This window comes from Juglans microcarpa x Juglans regia, chromosome 2D (genome assembly GCF_004785595.1).
Source record: "Juglans microcarpa x Juglans regia isolate MS1-56 chromosome 2D, Jm3101_v1.0, whole genome shotgun sequence".
NCBI classification, from domain to species: domain Eukaryota; kingdom Viridiplantae; phylum Streptophyta; class Magnoliopsida; order Fagales; family Juglandaceae; genus Juglans; species Juglans microcarpa x Juglans regia.
In genome coordinates, this window is record NC_054596.1 from 36,745,257 (window position 1) to 36,764,648 (window position 19,392).

Here is a 19,392-nt window from a genome sequence, read left to right on the forward strand (position 1 = left end):
ATACCACTACTATTTTATACATGATTTAGATCTATTATTTATATGGTTTTCCAACAGTATCAAGGTTTAATCCTCTATATCCAAACTTTTTAATCCAAATCTAACTTCTTCAAATCTAGATATTGCAAAATTAAAGTCATCTTCTCCGTTCCTCCAGTTTAATAAAGGAAAAATCATCTAACCATAAAAAAATTACACAAAAGCAATCTCACAAACTAACGTTGCTTGATGTGGGTCATCATATTATAAAGTTACTTTTATTATAAAATAAATCTAACAGATTAAATGAAATCACGTCAATTTATAAAATTGTTGTTATGTAATTTTTTTGTGGAAGTAGCACTACTCTAAAAAATAAAGTGCAATCTAACCCAAAAAAAAAAAAAAAAAAAAAAAGAAAAAATGAAAATGAGACTGGGAGGTGAGACCACATCATGAGTAGTCCTAGCTAGCTAGTCCTATGATTTCTTGGCTTTGACAATGTTCATTACCAAACAAAAATTTGCTTGTATATAATGTAGAGAATGTCATAAAATTATACATGATTTTTTTATTGTTCTTATTAGGTGATTGTGGGGGACTACTCACCACCTTTTTAATAACTTAGTAATTTAGTTGATTCTCAATATATATATATATATATATATATATATATATATATATGCACATTAAAACAAAAAACCTCTATATATAGGTTAACACATGCAAGACTCCCTAGCTCTTCTATACTTGGAGATCAGTACTACTACTAGGGAGAGCAATATTGATAAATAGGTTGTTCAGAAGAGAATACATATAACATAAAATGAATAAATCATTAGTAATATTGTAACCCTTTTATGACATATAGAACACTAATTAATAAATTTTTTGAAGAGAATACATTTCGCCCTCAAATTACACCCCTCCCGTAATATCGATTTAACTGTTAATATCCCTTTTTAACAACAATAACCTTGCGGAATCTGCCGTTTTGGTACACACTAGCTAGTACTTTAACTAAGCATGAATATTAATGGTAATTAACAGATATATATTATATAATATGTATAGGTTGTGGTGGTTGGATGATATCATGTGGCTATGTACGTACGAGAAATTCTAGCTAGCTTTAGGTGATGACTAAGACCCCATTCATGATCTTGAAATTATAAACCCAGGATTAAGTTATTAAATAATTAGAAGCATATATATATATATATATAGAGAGAGAGAGAGAGAGAGAGAGAGAGAGAGAGAGAGAGATTTCTAGATCTCTTGGGCTAGCGTTACACGACCTCAAAATAATTATATTAATATCAATGATTCCCTGTTAAGCTTATAAGCAGCTAGCGAGATTTTCTTCCATTTTTTTATTTCATAATATATATATATATATATATCTATAACTATACAAGTGCATAGCTACCTATAATTGGCCCATATATTATATGCATATAATTAATTAATTAGGATTATCTGTGTTGTTACAACTGGAGATGGGGACCTTGGGAAAGTACAAATTGAAGCTCCTGAACCACGTGTGGAGATGCTATAGAATTCAACACTTGGGGGGAGCCCCCTCTTTTAATTTATATATATATATATATATATATATATATATATGAATTACGCGGTCTCTGAAAATAAACCCATTTTTTTATGTAGAGGACCCCACTCATGACTTGGAAATACGTAGCACAATTAATGCATATGGTCCCCAATGTCTCCTGCTCCTTTGAGAATACCATTCACAAAACCAACATCCCCAGTGCTCCTACGATCTATCTTGGATATGGTTTCTGATGTTGGTTTTTTAATCCATTATGATTAACTTAATCTCCAATTTTAAAACTCTAATAATATGTATTGAATCATCATTATTTATACTGTTGTCTGACAATCATATATATTAAGATCATCATCATCTATTAATTAATGTATATGTACACCCAATTATATGGTTTCTGCATGCACCCACCCCAAAGGAGAAAAAAGAAACCTTACATGATTTATGCATGGTTATTAGAGAGAAAGACCAGTCGGTGGGTTCCAAAAGCTAGAAACGACTGAACACTTAACCACAGTACCTCAGTACCCATCCTGCTCGCTCAAAAGCTGCAGCAAAAGGTTGCTGATACAGCAACGGGCGGGGTCACCCTCCCATGTGAGTTATATGCATATAGATAGTTCTTTAGTTTATGTATGGCAGTGGGAATTTAAATTAAGCAGTATATATCTATTTACTCTAAAGTATACGTTTAATATATACATGATTGAACATCATTATGGGACTGATTTAAACTAAATTACAAGTAGTAGTCATGATGTCATCTTCCTCCATGATGAAAAAAGTATTTGTAGTAGTTCCAGTACTCATGCGTTACTGTGAATCTTTTGGAATTTCCTCAAGGTTCATGAATCTTGGCGGGGGATTTGCTTTTCCTCATGCACAACAAAGTAACACGCATATTATTAATGTTTTGGATTACAAGAAAAGGATTAGTCTACATGCATGCATGATGCATGCATGTGGTCATATTGCATGAGTTGTACTTTTACATAAGTTCACACTTAGGTTGTCCCCATTAAAATGACGGTAGAAAACTTCAACTTCCACCTGATTTACTGGATCTTGTTTAACATTTATTGTCGACCATTTTTTATTAATTGGGGGATCAACTAATAATTAAAAGGAATTAAGACATAAAAGAGGACAAAAAAGAATGCATGAATGATGAAAAGAAGACTCATACGATCCGACAATAGAGAAAATAGCCTTGAGAGAAATTCATGTTGGAATTTAATGTCCCACATGACATGACATGGATGCCAGTACTATTACATTTCTACTTACTTAAGGTTATCTAAGAAGAGGAGAAGTGATTTCATATTAAAACTCCTACTTTGATAGGAAGTGGAAATATTGTAGTTGAAGAAGGAAACCAGCCCTCTGTCTACCCTATTATAAATATATATGCATATATGCCCATCAGATTATGAATTAAAAAATTCCGAAGGGTTAAGTGAGAGAAACCGTTTAATTTCTAGGGTTAACGTTATTTTCATATGATTTAGAGTAGAAAAGAGTTGTGGCTATGAATTCCAGTATGTTCTTTATACATATTTTGATTTAGTGAGAATCATGCAGATAGTCAAGATCCTAGACATATTTTACAATATTATATATATAGATTGTTTATTCTAAATAAACTTACATGTGCCTGGTATCAGTGCATGATGGTTCTGACTTTCGTGGTTTTCCATTATGATCATGTATAGATCTCGATGTCTATATACTATCGTCTTTTCTTACCTTAGATTTGTGCCGCTGGTAAGTTTTAACGAAAAGCTTATCTATTTTATTCTTTTCTTTGGCCATTTGCCAACATGAAGCACGACTACCTTTTGCATTATGAAAAAGCTGCATGTATTTGTATAGGACTCTAATACTTGAGTTGTAGAACATGCTACATATATGCTTGAGATGTCTGTAATATAATATTCTCATTGAGTAAAAACTTTGGTGATCATGATTTCTTTGATTTAAAATTTCTTTGATTATGAAATTATTACTTACATGATTACTTTGAATAAAGTATATATGATGTTTTAGCTTCTTTGATATTGATTCTTTTATTTTATGTGTTGAGGATATAATATATATACATGAATATCTTTGCTGATCAATTTTAGTAATATATTACAAATCAATTATTAGTTGTTTTGCGACGCCATTTTATGGTAAGGCTTGGTTATCACCAAACTGACCCAATTAGAAGGGTTCATAGATCTCAAGCCATTTTTTTTTTTTTTTTTTTTTTTATCTTAATACCAATATCTCAAGTACGATCATGGAATTCCAAACTTTTAAATGATTTTTTAATTGCTTAAGTTATTTTGGATTGGCTAAGAGGCGTAACACATTTTAAGTGATTAATAAATCAAAGTACATAGAATAATTAGCATGCATCTTTAATTGAGAGTTGGCATCGGATATCCAAAGGTAACCGACCTACTAGATTATTGATGCATCTTTAATTCTTTTTGCTAGATGAAAGAGAAGTAAACATAACGATTATTGATGCATCTTTAATAGTATGTTGTAAATTTTACCCAAAAGTGAAGTTGCTGCAATACTACTTAATGATTAGCTATTATTTTTAACAACTCAAAGCATTAATGTTGTGAGCATTTATTTTTATTGCAACTTCAGTTCTTGTTTCGCTTCATTCGCATGCTCCATCTATTCTGATCTTTAATGGAAAAAATTTCACAGACTGGTATGAACAAGTCCAATTTCACTTTGGTATCCTGAATTTTGATTTGTCACTCTGGATTGAGAAACTTTCTATTACTGGTTCAAGTAGTGTGGATGAAAAGGCTTTATATCACTCTTGGGAGAGATAAAACAGATTGAGCATTATGTTATGCAAATAAGTATAGTGAACAATATGAAGTGAACGCTTCCTAAATCATGTGACACTGCTAAGGAATTCTTTAAAACTATGGACGAACATTTCCATTCACTAGATAAGTCTCTTTCTGGAGCATTGATGGCAAAACTTACCACCATTAAATTTGGGATAATAATAGGATTACTACCCATTTACTACTCTTTTTGTATTTGATTTTTTTTAATTTTTTTTATTTTACTTAATGGTTAAGGAAGTGACTATTAGTAAAATTATATATTTTTTTAATTTTTCTTAATGGTTAAGGATGTTAAAAAAATACTTAAAAGAAAATGATAAAAAAAATATAAAAAAAACTTCAAATACACTATAAGTAGTAAATGGGTAGTAAGAGGGTAGTAACCATATCATTACCCTTAAATTTGATGGTACGTGGGATGCATGAGCATACCCTTGAAATTTCAAATCTTAGTTGCTAAATTAAAGGCTCTTGGGATGAATGTGGATGAGTTTTTTCTTGTACTCATTTTGATTTCCTTGCCTCCTCAGTATTGGTCATCTCAAATTCATTACAACACTATTAAGGATAAGTAGAATGTGAATGAATTAGCCAGTATGCTTACAAAATCTGTTAGAGCATGGATCATAGCAGACATAGCCTTTGTGTGAAACACTACAACTCACAAAGGCACACTTAACAGATTGAGAAGATAATTTATGATGTTCACGGGATGGCAAATGAACAAAACAAACATAACTAAAATTATGCATATCAAGATAACTAGGATGCTGATGATAAAGACGCAAGTAAGGAGTTTCAAAATTCAAGGCACTGGAAGGCAATCTATTAACTAAATAAACTGTCGTAGACAAGGCCTCAACCCAGAATTTAGGCAGAACAGAAGATTGAAGCAACAATATACGAACAACAACCAACAAATGTCTTTACGTTCAACAACAACATTTTGTTGAGATGTATAAGGATAAGAACGTTGAGAAACAATGCCTTTTTGTTGGAGAAAATCATGAAATTCACGAGACATATATTTGTCACCTGAATCAGACCTTAAAATTGTGTTCCCTGAAAATTAAGTCTCAACATAGGCGATGAATTGTTGAAAGACAGATAAAACCTCATATTTAGAACGAAGAAAATAAATCCAAGTATACTTGATATAATCATTAATGAAAGTGAAAAAGTATTTATAATTTACATGTGAAATAACAGGAAAAATTCCCCACACATCACTATGAATCAAATCAAAACAACATTCAGCATGACTACCATGAGGGGGAAATGAAAAAGACTTACTTTTACCTAATTTTCATGTGGGGCAATCAAAAGAAAGATGAGATAAAAATTGATCTTTATTGCCTAACAAACTAGAGTTTACTAAATGAGATAAAACAACAGAGTTAGGATGACCCAACCATTTGTGTCATACTTCACCCTTATTGTTTACAATTGTACAAGCTAAAGAAATAACATCAGGAATGGAGAAATGCAGAGGAAACAATCGTCCAGCATTAGGCCTCTTCACGAGTAACTTCTCTGACACTTGATCCTACACAAGACAACCATCACAAGAAAAATGAACATCATAGTTGTTATCAACATCATAGTAGAAATCTTAGGAGATACAAAAACATCTTTAATTGTGAAATTAATATCACCAACAGCATGAATAGCTAACCGACTACCATTAGCAATCTGAGTGTGTGACTATCCATTATAAGTCCAAACATTCTAAAAGTAGCGGAAGAACTAGTCATGTGATTAGACGTACCAAAATCAACAAGCCAAAATAAGGATGGTAGTCAACTGTTACCTTGGAGCCCTAAGGCGAAAAAGGTTGAAATAATCATCTACTAGACCATTCAGGAGTAAGAGCAGATGCATCACCAGCAATAGCAAAATTAATGGAAGAAGATGGACCTACAGTAGACTGATAAGCATTAGCCTGACGATTATGGGGATGAATTGGACATTCTTTGATAATATGCCCCGGCATCTTATAGTAATTGCAAGATTTTCGCACATATTGAGTAGCAATATGGTCGTAGTCCTTGTAGATGAAACATTGAACTTTTCACATGTCTCGTCCATTGCCTTTCTCGTGAGCAGCATAAGCCACTACATTTGGTATCATTTTGTCTTGCTGGTAAGTGGCCTGTGTGGCAAGATGCAGTTCCTCACGAAGTAACTCCCCAAAACAAACATCCAAAGAAGGTAATGGATCATGATCCCTCAAACTGGAGCGAGTGGCCTCAAATTCAAGTCGTAACTTTATTAAGAACTGATCTCGCTTGCTTTGTTGATGAACTTCCTGCACAATACAAAGAGAGTCTTCTGGTACCTTGCATAAATCATTTCAGTAAATTCTCCTCATAGATTATGAAACCCAAAAAAATAATCTTGAATGGAAAGATCGCCCAGAGTGTAACTGGCGATCTCATACTCCAACTGAAAATGCCGAGCAGAATTGTCCTAATTATACATTTTCCTTAAGTACTCCCACATAGACTTAGCAATCTTATATGGCTTCAGATTGAGAATAAGAGGATCAACAGATCCTGAAATTCATGTCATCACCTTAGCATATTTGATCTTCCACTGAGCCAACTTATGAAGCTCAGTAGGAGCGGGATCACTACAATCTATATGACCCCATAATTATTTCCCATAACAAATAAGCGAAATTGAAATTTCCAGGCAGAATAGCTTTTACCCGTTAATTTCACAGCAAAGGAATCTGAAGACATGATGCCCGTAAAAGAAAAGAAAACACACAAGTCCAACTAAGAAAAATATTTACCCAATCACCACATAATATGCCAACAGAAGCCTAGCACATGCAAACTGAGCCATCATATGTGTGCCAACCACCAGAAAGCTAAACAGAGGATGCCGATAGAACCACAACCAACCAAAAGAAGGATGTCAACAACCAAAAATCTTCACAGAAAATGCCAACAAAAAAAAAACAAAAACAAAAAACAAAAGATCACTAAAATCCCAACAACGACAACCACACAGAAAGTGCCGACAGTATCAAAACTATCACCCACCAATGAAAAAAAAAATTGTTCATGGGAAGAACTGAGAGGATTTCTAAGTGATGGCTCTGATACCATGTCAACTAGATTGAATACCTCATTTGTGAGGATTTCTTTTCATAATAAAAGCATTGTTGTGCACATTACAAGGCTTGAATCAAGCTATTTTCAGCAATAGAATCTATCTAAATAAGGAAACTATGACTAATTACAAGGTCTGTATAGCTATAATACATGTCATACATGTACACTTAAAGAAGGGAAGTCGTATGTTGTCTAGCCAAATAAGGAAACTATGACTAATTACAAGGTTTGTAAAGCTATAAATACATGTCATATATGTACACCTAAAGAAGGGAATTCCTATGATGTCTGGCCAGCACATATCCCTCTGACAATATAGACTATAGTAGTATTGTTAAATTCAATACTATACTAATATGTGTTAATTATTATAAAATAAGTGGGTATACTATAATATAAATAAACTAATAGTTTTAGTATATGTAACCATCATATTATTATTAACATATATAATCAAATATATAAGTAAGTTAGACACTAATATAACAATATGGAATTAGACACTATAGTATTGAAATAAATTAAACACCACTACACTACTTACTAGTAGTTTAGTATAGAAATAAGATTAGTATAATAAGTTTATCTCACTAATTATACTATAGTAAGTTAATCTCACTAATAACTAATAAGTTAATCTCATTAATAAGTTATATACTAGTATAATTAAATTACAATGAATTAGCAATTATTAATAATAAATACTAAATTCTAACAATTAAAATTAGTTTTGAAAAAATTATAAAAACCATAAATAAAAAAACTTATGGATAAAAGCCTAAGACAAAGATTGGAAAAATTGGATTGAACTAGTAAAATCGAAAGTTTCGGTTTCAGCAATGAATCATTCTGGTATCAGTTCTCCAATTCTCTAAACCGTAAACCAGTTCGGTTCTATAAAATACATCTAAAACTGGACGAACCAGACCGGTTACACCCTTATCTATGTCATCTTAAATTTAAAGGTTGCACGCATGCAACTTTTGGATGCCTTATGCAAGAGAATAAAGGGATGAATAACTTATTCTAGCTGCAACCTAATACTGGACTTTTGTATTTTAATTCAATGTGATGCCATGCCAGTAATGCCTATCTTCAATAAGCAACATTTCCCTCATTTCTAGAATTGCATTTACAACAAGGAAAAAATAATATTGCTTACAAGATTCAGTTTGTCAATGAACTGCACTAAACTTACACCATCCACCCAGAAGTATCTGCTACGTCTATCACATTCCATTACATTGTTGACCCAACATATAATGGGATGTTCTTTGCATCATATATATACATATATAATCAATAAAAGATCAGTCACGGGAACTAATGATGTGGTGGAGAAACCAGTTTCACTCATTGCAGATGAAGATTTTGGTGTAGCATCAAAAGTTCCTCCCAATACAGTTGCAATATTTAGCGAAAAGTCCTCCAATAAATCAGACCCAATCTTACTCCAACTAAGTCCAAACAGCCAAGACCTGTTAGGAAAGTGAGATGCCACCTATGAAGAATGAGGAACTAATTCTTGGTGCAGCTTTTATAGATCCAGCCTTTTGCTGCTTTTGTTGATTATGGAGCTTTCACCAATGGCTTGGTTCATGTTTCTGGGTTGAGTGATAACTATGTTAAGGATGTTGGAAGTATTGTCTCTATTGGGAAAGAGGTGAAGGTGAAACTAGTTCAAGCAAACATGGAGACCGAACAGATTTCTCTCACCATGCATCAAAGTAATGATATTAGTAACGTGCAGCAAAGGCAAGTTGCTCTTGCCAGCAGTGATACTAAGGCGGAGCTGCCAAAACAAATACTTCAAAAACCAACCAAAAGAGAGGAGATGAAACGAAGCTCAAGATTTTGTACAGGGTCAGGAATCTGATGAAGGATTTGGAAACCTTATGAGGAACTATTCACTACAAGTTCGCCAAGAACTCAGTGTCTGGGTGTTCAGTATGATCTCAAAAGGGTAGGTAACCTTGACAATGAAGAGAGAAGATGTTAAAATGTTGGACTCAGAGCTAAGCCAAGGGTCTATCCATGTTGCAACAAACCCTTTTGTGTTGGCCTTTCGTAAGAATAAGGATATTGCTGCATATTTGGATGAGAGGCAGATATTGGAGAGAGGTGCCGAAAACCAGCAATAAAAAGTCAACCAAAGCAAAACTAAGTCTGATTGTGACATCATGATTAATCATATAATCCTGAATCGCATTCCCATTCCTAAAAAGGATATTTTAGAGTATGAAATGAGGATGGACGAGCTCTTGGATAGACACTTTTGGCTAATGAAAGTTTTAGGCATTAGCAAAACTGAGGAATGGTGTCAGTGGTATATTTTTTCTTTATAGATGATTCACATAGCAGTAGTAATCTCTTACCGTTCGGTTGTCTTTTCCAATATTAACTTCTATTTATATATGGACTGTATGTTGGTGTATGCAAGAAGCAAGGTGTGAAGTATATTTTTTTATTGAGAAGAGAACAATGGATTAATGAAACTCTATTTTTTTTTTAACTTATGCAAAGCTGCTGCACCTGCAGTTTTACACGTTTTTTTTCTCTCTACACCATAGGTTGACAACTACATATATTTATACTTGAAAGAGAATTCTAGATAGATCTAGTTAACTTTGAGAATATCAAAAGTCGTATCTAGAAATACTAGAAGTTATTTTCTCCAGAAACTTCTATGCAAAATTACAAATTAACTTCCAACACCCCTTCTTAATTTGTAATTTTTAAATGTTCCTTGAATCACTCACACTTGTCAACTGTAGTTGCTTTGTTGAGAATGTCTGCTGGTTGATCATTTGTACTGATGAATTTCATCTGAATTTCTCCTTGATTAACCAGATCTCTAATAAAGCGATGCTTGAGTTCAATGTGCTTTGTTCTTCCGTGAAAAATGGGACTTTTAGTCATTACAATCGCTGACGTGTTGTCACAACAAATGATCGTAGGCTCTTCAACCTTTTGGTTCAAGTCTAAAGTATCCTTCTTATCCATATAGCTTCACATGAGGCATTTGTTGCTGCAATGTATTCGGCTTCTGCAGAGGATAAGACAACTGTCTTTTGCTTCTTTGAACTCCAAGCAATACTTTTGAACCCAAATAAAAAATGTAGCCTGATGTGCTTTTTCTATCCTCAAGTGATCCAGCCCAATCACTATCAGTAAAACCAACGAGTTTGCTGTCAATTTTGTTCTTGTACATAGTGCCAAGTTTCTTTGTTCCTTGCAAGTAATGAATGATTCTTTTTGCTACTGCATAATGAAACTTACTGGGCTGATTCATAAACCTTGATATACTAACAAAATGAACAATATCTAGCCTTGTATTTGTGAGATAAATCAAGGAACCAACAAGACTTATGTAAGCCTTTGCATCTACTTTCTCTGCTTCATCATTTTGCTGCAGTTTTTCATTAGGTGACATAGGTGTAGACACTGGCTTACATCCTATCATATGAAATTTTTCCAGCAAGTCCTCAATGTGCTTTTCTTGACAAATAAAGAATTCACCTTTTGTTTGTCTTACTTGAATACCAAGAAAGTATTTCATCAATCCCAAATTAGTCATCTCATATCTTTCATCATAGCTATTTTAAAATCTTCAACCATCTTCATACTTATGCCCATATAGATCAAATCATCAACATATAAGCAAACAACTAGAAAATCTCCACTACCTTCATGCTTAACATACAATGATGGCTCATTTTTGCTTTTTTGAAATCCTTTTTGGCGAAAATAGCTATCAATCTTGTTGTTCCATGCTCTTGGGGCTTATTTTAGGCCATATAATGCCTTTCGAAGTTGGTACACTTTGTTTTCTTCACCTTTCTTCAAACAGCCATTTGGTTGTTCTACATATACTTCTTATTCTAATTTAACATTTAAAAACTTTGACTTAACATCAAGTTGAAACACTTACAACTCTAATTGTGTAGCTAAAGCCAAAACAGTTCTAATTGTTTCCATGCGAACTATCGATGCAAAATTTTCATGAAAATCCACTCCAGGCAGTTGTGCATATCCGTTTGCAACCAAACGTGCCTTGCGCTTTTGAATTGAGCCATCTTCATTGAACTTGGTTTTATAGATCCACTTCAAACCAATCACATTTCTTCCGTTGGGCAGATTCACTAATTCCCAAGTGTGATTTCTTTCAATGCGAGCTATTTCCTCATCCATGGCTTTTGTCCATACATTTTCTTTTACAGCATTTTCAAAAGTTTGTGGCTCACAAGAAAAAAATGCAAATTCACAAGATTGGTACACATCTGACAATGAACGTACCTATCTTGGAGGACCATCTGAATCATATGAATATGGACTTGTTGAGGATGTGCTTGGAGATCTTGATGGTGTTGTGACATGTATTGGTGTTTGGACAAAATCTGGACTTTGCAGAGAACTTGTATTTTCCTAAGTCTTTTCTAATGAAGGAAGCTTGAAATTTGTGGTCTGTTGGAGATTATCTTCACACTCCTAAGTCGTCATTTAATAAAAAATAACATCTCTTGAAATTACCAGCTTCTTTATATTAGGATTCAAAAGGCAATAACCTTTAGATTCATCACTATAGCCAATAAAAATAAAATTTTCCCCCTTTCATCAAACTTCTCTCTTTCTTAAGAGTGAATGTGAGCATATGCGATGCATCCAAACACTTTGAGTTGATCTACCAATGGCTTTTACTTGTGACAAGCTTCAAATAGAGTTTATTGTGGATAGCCTTTGTTGGAGAGTGATTGAGAATGTAAATTGCTGTGTTGACAGCTTCTGCCCAAAGTTTATTGGGAAGTGCTTTTCCTTTAAGCATACTCCTAGCCATTTCTTTAATTGTTCGATTTCTACGCTCAACAACTTCATTTTGTTCTTAGTGTCTTCATTTCATAGCCACTTTGCCTTTCTACTTGAGCTTTAAATTGAAGAAGAATGAAAAAACTTCTGGTTTTTTTTTATCAAAAAGTAGATCCACATCATCCTTGTATAATCATCAACAAACAAAAGAAAATGTCTTTTGTTATTTAAAGATGGAGTTCTAGTTGATCCACATATATTAGCGTGCACAAGCTCTAAAGGAACACAAGCTCTCCAAGTTGTCTTTGGAAATGGAAGGCGATGCATTTTGCCATATATGCACCCTTCACAAATATGGTCATTTTTTTGTATCGAAGGAAAGCCAAGCACCATATTTCTTTGATTCAACAATTGAAGGCCTTGATAATTCAAATGACCATATCTTAGATGCCAAAGATGAGATTCATCTACACTACTCTCACTTTTTAATGCCATTTTCTCATTTGATGTCATGCTAAGAGAAAAAACATTATTTTGAGACATGCCTACCTTGGCCACAGTCAAATTGTTTTTCTTATCATATATTGTGCATTCACCATCATCAAATAGTAAAGAATAACTCCTTTTGAGTAGTTGACCAACACTAAGGAGGTTTTGGGATAAACATGGTACATAGAGAATTTCATGAATAAATTTTCTACTACCTCCATTAGTGTGGACAGCAATGATACCTTTACTTTCAACATTTTTTAACTTTCCATCTTCATGCTTTACTTGAGAAGAAAAGTTGGGGTCAAGTTCCAAAAAAAAAATTTGAATTCATTTTATCTTTATAGATGATTCACATAGCAGTAGAAATCTCTTACCGTTCGATTGTCTTTTCCACTATTAACTTCTATTTATATATGGACTGTAGTTGTTATATCAATGTATCACCAACTCTTATCAAGCAACTGAGTGAAGAAATATTGAGCAGCCTACATCATCTTCCACTCCTTGAATGACTCAACAACACTCCACCACCTCAACTGCTCCTTCAGGATGCTCCATCACCTCAGTTGCTACTTGAGAATCTTTTGGAATTACTTAGACTAGGTTGGTGCCTACCTCTGGGTACGGTTGTATTATTATTGTAGACACGATGTAACAAACTCTGTGTAATGTGCAATGGATTGTAATGCATACCAACTGTTTGAGAATATTCTCATAAATAGGTGAAGGTCGTTAGGATCTCTTGTATATATATACGAATTGTACACAACTATTCAATTAATGAGCAATACAAAACATTCCTTCCTTCTAAACCTCTACATGGTATCAGAGCATAACCATGACTAACGTCCCTCCCTTTCTCCCTTGATTACCAATCCTTCCTCATGGCCGATGAAGGCTCATCCTCTGAAAAAGAATCATCCATCTTCACCACCTTCCAACTTTCAAGTAATTTCTCCCATATTCTCTGTCAAACTTGGTTCTGATAATTACTTGCTCTGGCGTGCCCAAATCATTCCCTACCTCCATGGCCAAGACCACTTTCACTTCATCGACGGCTCCACTCCTCCTCCCATCCTTCCTACTGCCTCTCCCTCTCTGTCCAGTCCTTCTCCCCCTCAAACCAATCCAGCCTATCTGCAATGGCGTCGCACTGACCAACTTCTTCTCAATGCTCTACTTTCCTCTCTCACTGAACCAATCATTGCCCAAGCCATAGCTTCCCGCACTTCCCGTGAACTCTGGGTTACTCTCGAAACAATATTCACCTCCCAATCTCATGCTAAAATTTTTCAAATTCGTCATCAACTTACAAACCTCGAAAAAAGTGCTCTCTCTGTGACTGACTACTATCGCAAAGTCTGTCTTCTCTCCGACACCATGGCAGCAGCTGGTGAGCCTTTCCGCTACTCTAAAGTCTTTTCGTATTTACTAAATGGTCTCAACTCTGACTATGAATCCTTTGTTGTCTCTGTTACTACAAGATCCACTCCTATAAGTTTAGCTGAACTATTCAATCTTCTTCTCACATTTGAAAGTCGTATCTCCCTCACCTACATCCAACATGGTCTTCTTCCAAATCCCTCTATCAATCTCACTACCACATTCACAAATCACAGTGGTAACCGTGGGGTCGAAACAACTATCATGAGGGATGAAATAATAGTCGTGGTGGTCGCCCTCCTGGTGGCCGCTTCACTCAAGTTTCTCAATCCTCTTCACAACAGCTCAATAAACCAACCTACCAAGTCTGTAATAAGGTTGGTCATGTCACCTTGTAGTGCTATCATCATTTCGACCAAGCTTACCAGTTTGAGCCCCCACGATCTCTCTCTAATCACTACACTAGTTCTCAGTCCCTTCTGATCGTCAGTGGTATCCTAACTCAGCTACAACAAACCACTTCACCTCATATCTCCAAAACTTAAATCTCTATCTGGAGCCATACCTTGGTCCTGAACAAATTCTAGTAGGCGATGGCACTAGACTCCCAATAACACACATTGGTGATTCCCAAATCTATACTTCCACCTCTAATTTGTTTCCTTTGTAAATTACTTTGTGTTCCTCAAATCACCAAGAATCTAGTTTCTATCCAACAATTTTACCGTAATAACTCTGTATTCTTTGAGTTTCTTGAATCTAATTTTCTTATGAAGGACAAATGGACGAGAACTCTGTTACTCCAAGGACCAACACATAATGGCCTCTATCTGTTTCCTTCTCCAACCTCCTCAAAGTCAACCCCTGTTGCTCTTCTTGGCAAACGGAGCACTGTCGCTCAATGGCATCATCGTCTTGTCCATCCAACTCTTCGGCTTGTTTTTCAAATTTTGCGCACCAAGTGCTTGCCGTTTATCCCTTCTCAACCTAATTTTTTATGTTCTACGTGTCCTCTTGCCAAGTGTCAACAATTACCTTTTAAATCATCTATTAATCAATCCTTAGGACCTTTGCAATTAATTTTTGTAGGTGTTTGGGGTCCATCCCCTCATATATCACGAGATGATTTCCGTTATTATATCTCTTTTGTTGATGATTATAACCTTTAGAGTTGGTTTTATCCTTTTGCTTCAAAAGGTGATGCTACATCTATCTTTCTTTGACACCTATGTTGAACGTTTCTAACCATATGTTGAACGTTTATTCAATACTACAATCAAAAGTGTTCAAAGTGATTGGGGTGGGGAATTTCGACCCCTCACTCGTGTTCTTAATTCCCAAGGAATTTCTCACCGTCTCTCTTGTCCTCACACTCACCAACAAAATGGTGTGGTTGAGAGAAAACACCGTCACATTATTGAAATGGGCCTTGCTCTTTTAGCAACAGCTTTTCTTCCCCATAAATTTTGGGCCGATGCATCCCAAAATGCAGCCTACTTAATTAACTTTCTTCTCTCTCCTTCTCTTAAAAATAAATCTCCACATTTTTTTCTCTATAATAAAGAACCCGATTACTCTTTTCTTATAGTGTTTGGATCCGAGTGTTGGTCCAAGCTTCGGCCCTATAATAATCATAAAATCAATTTTCGTTCTCTCCCTTGCCTTTTTCTTGGTTACAGTCCTACTCACAAAGGTTATAAATGTTTTCATCTTCCATCAAACAGAATGTACATCTCCCGTGATGTACTTTTTAATGAAAATTCCTTCCCTTATGCTTCATCATCAATCTCGAGCCCTACAAACTCTATGCCCATACACACCATCTTACCTATTTTCTCCATATCCATTTTGGGCCCATATTCTTCTTTTACACCGAATAGCCCAACTTCAAATCCTAGTCCACTTATCACATCCAGCCCATCCTCTATATCTCCATCTCCTTCTTCAACCTCAACCCCGACGTCTGTACCTACATCACCAACCCCAACACCTCACCCCTCTATCTGATTCGACCTCTAATCCACCATCAATCCCTCCCCAATCTCCTATTATTACTCGATCCAAGACCAATTCCTCTCACCCCAAATAATTTTCTGATGGTCAAATTCCCTATCCTCCACCTTGCCACTACCTCAGTTCCTTCATTGAAATCCCCAAAGAACCCACTTCCTATACCATTGCTTCTCGCTTCCCTGAGTGGCGAAATGCCTTGACCAGTGAGTTTCAGGCCCTAATTCAGAGTCAAACATGGACTCTTGTTCCCCACCCCCTTTCTCTAAAGTTGTTGGTTGCAGGTGGGTTTTTCACACGAAGCATCGTGCCGACGGCACTATTGAACGGCGCAAGGCATGTCTTGTCGCGAAAGGCTTTAATCAATAAGAGGATATTGACTACTCCGAGACTTTTAGTCCTGTAGTCAAACCCACCACGATTCAGTTAGTTCTCTCTCTCGCCATTTCTCATGGTTGGCCCCTTCACCAACTTGAAATTCAGAGCGCCTTTCTCCATGGCGATCTCACTAAAACTGTGTACATGTCACAATCTATTGGTTTTGTTCACCCTCAACATCCTAACTATGTATGTCGCTTGCAAAAGGCCATTTATGGCCTCAAGCAAGCTCCCCGTGCATGGTTTGCATAGCTTAGCTCTCGACTCTATGAATATGGTTTTCTTCCCTCTAAAGTCGATCCCTCTTTATTTGTTTATTCCTGTCATTATGTTATGATTTATGTGCTAGTCTATGTGGATGACATTATTGTCACCAGCTCCCATTCTTCCCAAATTGATCATCTCATTCATTTCCTTAGTTTTGTTTTTTCCATCAAGGATTTTGGTAAATTATCCTACTTTCTTGGTCTTGAAATTTCTTATTTACCAAATGAAATCCACCTCTCACAACGAAAATACATTCGTGATATTCTCTCTCGCACAAACATGTTATCTACCAATGGTGTCACCTCTCCAATGGCTACCTCCACTCTCCTTTCACTTTCCGATACTCCTTCCTTCTCTGATCCAACTCTCTATCATTGTGTTGTGGGGAGTCTACAATATTTTTCTTTAACTCAACCTGATCTTACCTTTGCAGTCAACAAAATTTCTCAATTCATGCACAATCCAAAAAACTCATATTGGAAAGCTGTTAAGCAATTACTTCGGTACCTCAAACAAACCTTAAATTTTGGTCTCCTTATTCACAAATCATCTTCTCTTCAGCTTCAAACATTTTCTAATGACGATTGGGCAGGTTGCCCAGATGACCGCCGCTCTACCGGTGGCTTTTGTATTTTTCTTGGTCGAAACCTGGTGTCATGGAGTTCTCGCAAGCAGTACACTGTTGCTCGCTCCAGCACAGAGGCCGAATATAAGGCCCTTGCTAAAGCCACAGCTGAGTTACTTTGGGTTCAATCTCTTCTTAAAGAATTATGCATTTTTCTTCCAAAATTACCAATTCTTTGGTGTGACAACCTTGGTGCAACTTATATATCAGTCAATTCCATTCTCCATTCCCGCACGAAACGCATGGAAATTGATTTCCATTTCGTGAGTGACAGGGTCACAGCCAAAATACTTCAAGTTGCCTTCCTTCCATCAAAAGATCAATTGGCCGACATCCTTACCAAGCCACTTGTCTCCTCTCGGTTTCATTTGCTGCGAATGAGCCTCACTGTCATTGATAAACCGTTTAGCTCGTATGGGCGTATTGAGCAGTCTACATTATCTTCCACTCCTCAAATGACTCAGCAACACTCCACCACCTCAGCTGCTCCTACAAGATGCTCCACCACCTCAGCTGGTCCAAGATGTTCCACCACCTCAGCTGCTACTCTAGAATCTTCTGAAATTACTTAGAGGTTGGTGCCTACTCTCTAGGTACGGTTGTATTGTGGCAGACATTATGTAACAAACTATGTGTAATGTGCAATGGATTGTAATGCACACCAACCGTTTGAGAATATTCTCAAAAATAGATGAAGGTTGTTAGGATCTCTTGTATATATATACGACTTGTACACAGCTATTCAATTAATGAGAAATACAAAACATTCCTTCCTTCTGAACCTCTACAAGAAACAGGAGCTGGAATGATGGATTTCAAGAAAGATCTCTCAAAGACTGGACAGGACGTTGTTAAAGCCCATGAGTTCCTTAGAAAGAAAGGCTTAGCAAGTCCAGAAGAGAAAGCAAGCAGAGCCACTGCTGAAGGAAGGATAGGGTCATATATCCATGATAGCAGGATTGGTGTCTTGGTAGAGGTGAACTGGGAGACAGATTTTCCCGGCGTGACATTTTTAAGGAGCTGGCTGATGAACTAGCCATGCAAGTGGCTGCATGCCCTTAAGTGCAGTATCTCGTAAGAGAAGATGTTCCAGAAGAAAATTAGATAAACTACTATGAAATTTTGAACCAAAACACGGCACAGTGCAAAGAAGTTGATGTTTTATGAGTTGAAGATCGCCAATGCTATGGCACAAGACTACCATTATTGAAAAAGAACCAAATAATTCTCGCATGAGTTCTTATTCATAGTGCCAGCAAATGTTTAATAAAATATCTGGAGCAATCAATGCTGTTCACGATCCTTGAAAAATTCCTCAGTTATATAGATCTTTATGGGTCAGCATTTTTGTTAAAAATTATCTGGTGTGACGAACCTTTTTATTCTCTTTTCCCAGTTTACATCAGCATGTTTCTTTTCACAAAATGGAAATTCGTCCTTCTTGAACTAATAGCTTAATGGCCCAACAAATATATATTAGAGTTCACTTTCTTATATTCCTTACGAATGTTAAATTCGTTCTATTTCCTATGGCAGGTCACCAACAGTAACAGTGTCTGCCGTAAAGGGTACACAGCTACGAGAAGAAACTGGAGCAGGGATTATGGACTGCAAGAAAGCTCTTTTCGAAACTGGAGGGGATCTTGAGAGGGCACAGGATTACTAAAGAAAGTTGAATAAAATATTGTTAGAATATATTTTTTTAATATTATTTTTGTTTTAAGATTTAAAAAAGTTGAATTGTTTATTTTATTTTGTATGAGAATTTGAAAAAGTTGTAATAATGAGATGAGATGAGATAGTTTTGAGAAGTTTTGTAAAAGCAAACTAGGCAGGGCCTACATTCATGATTCCCACGTGGGAGTGCTAATTGAAGTAAACTGCGAGATTAACTTTGTG

The 19,392-nt window shown here is 35.7% G+C and overlaps 2 protein-coding genes across 2 annotated transcripts; one reads left to right on the forward strand and one right to left on the reverse strand.

The window, feature by feature from the left end:
• Positions 1-10,530: 10,530 nt before the first annotated feature.
• On the reverse strand, positions 10,531-10,968 carry LOC121249480 (secreted RxLR effector protein 161-like). Its single transcript, XM_041148187.1, has one exon. It carries the CDS (start codon positions 10,966-10,968, stop codon positions 10,531-10,533), a length of 438 nt encoding a protein of 145 aa, XP_041004121.1.
• A 7,333-nt stretch (positions 10,969-18,301) lies between these two features.
• Positions 18,302-19,159, forward strand: LOC121249481 (polyprotein of EF-Ts, chloroplastic-like). Its single transcript, XM_041148188.1, has 2 exons — positions 18,302-18,516; positions 19,030-19,159. The coding sequence occupies exons 1-2, from the start codon at positions 18,302-18,304 to the stop codon at positions 19,157-19,159; spliced, it is 345 nt and encodes a 114-aa protein (XP_041004122.1).
• Positions 19,160-19,392: the final 233 nt, after the last annotated feature.

Excerpts from the sequence above, each read along its gene's own strand:
- LOC121249480 (XM_041148187.1), bottom strand. The coding sequence starts at position 10,968 with ATGTCACCTAATGAAAAACTGCAGCAAAATGATGAAGCAGAGAAAGTA.
- LOC121249481 (XM_041148188.1), top strand. The coding sequence starts at position 18,302 with ATGGATTTCAAGAAAGATCTCTCAAAGACTGGACAGGACGTTGTTAAA. Across the intron at positions 18,517-19,029 it reads GTGACATTTTTAAGGAGCTG|GTCACCAACAGTAACAGTGT; the intron begins GCTGATGAACTA and ends TTCCTATGGCAG.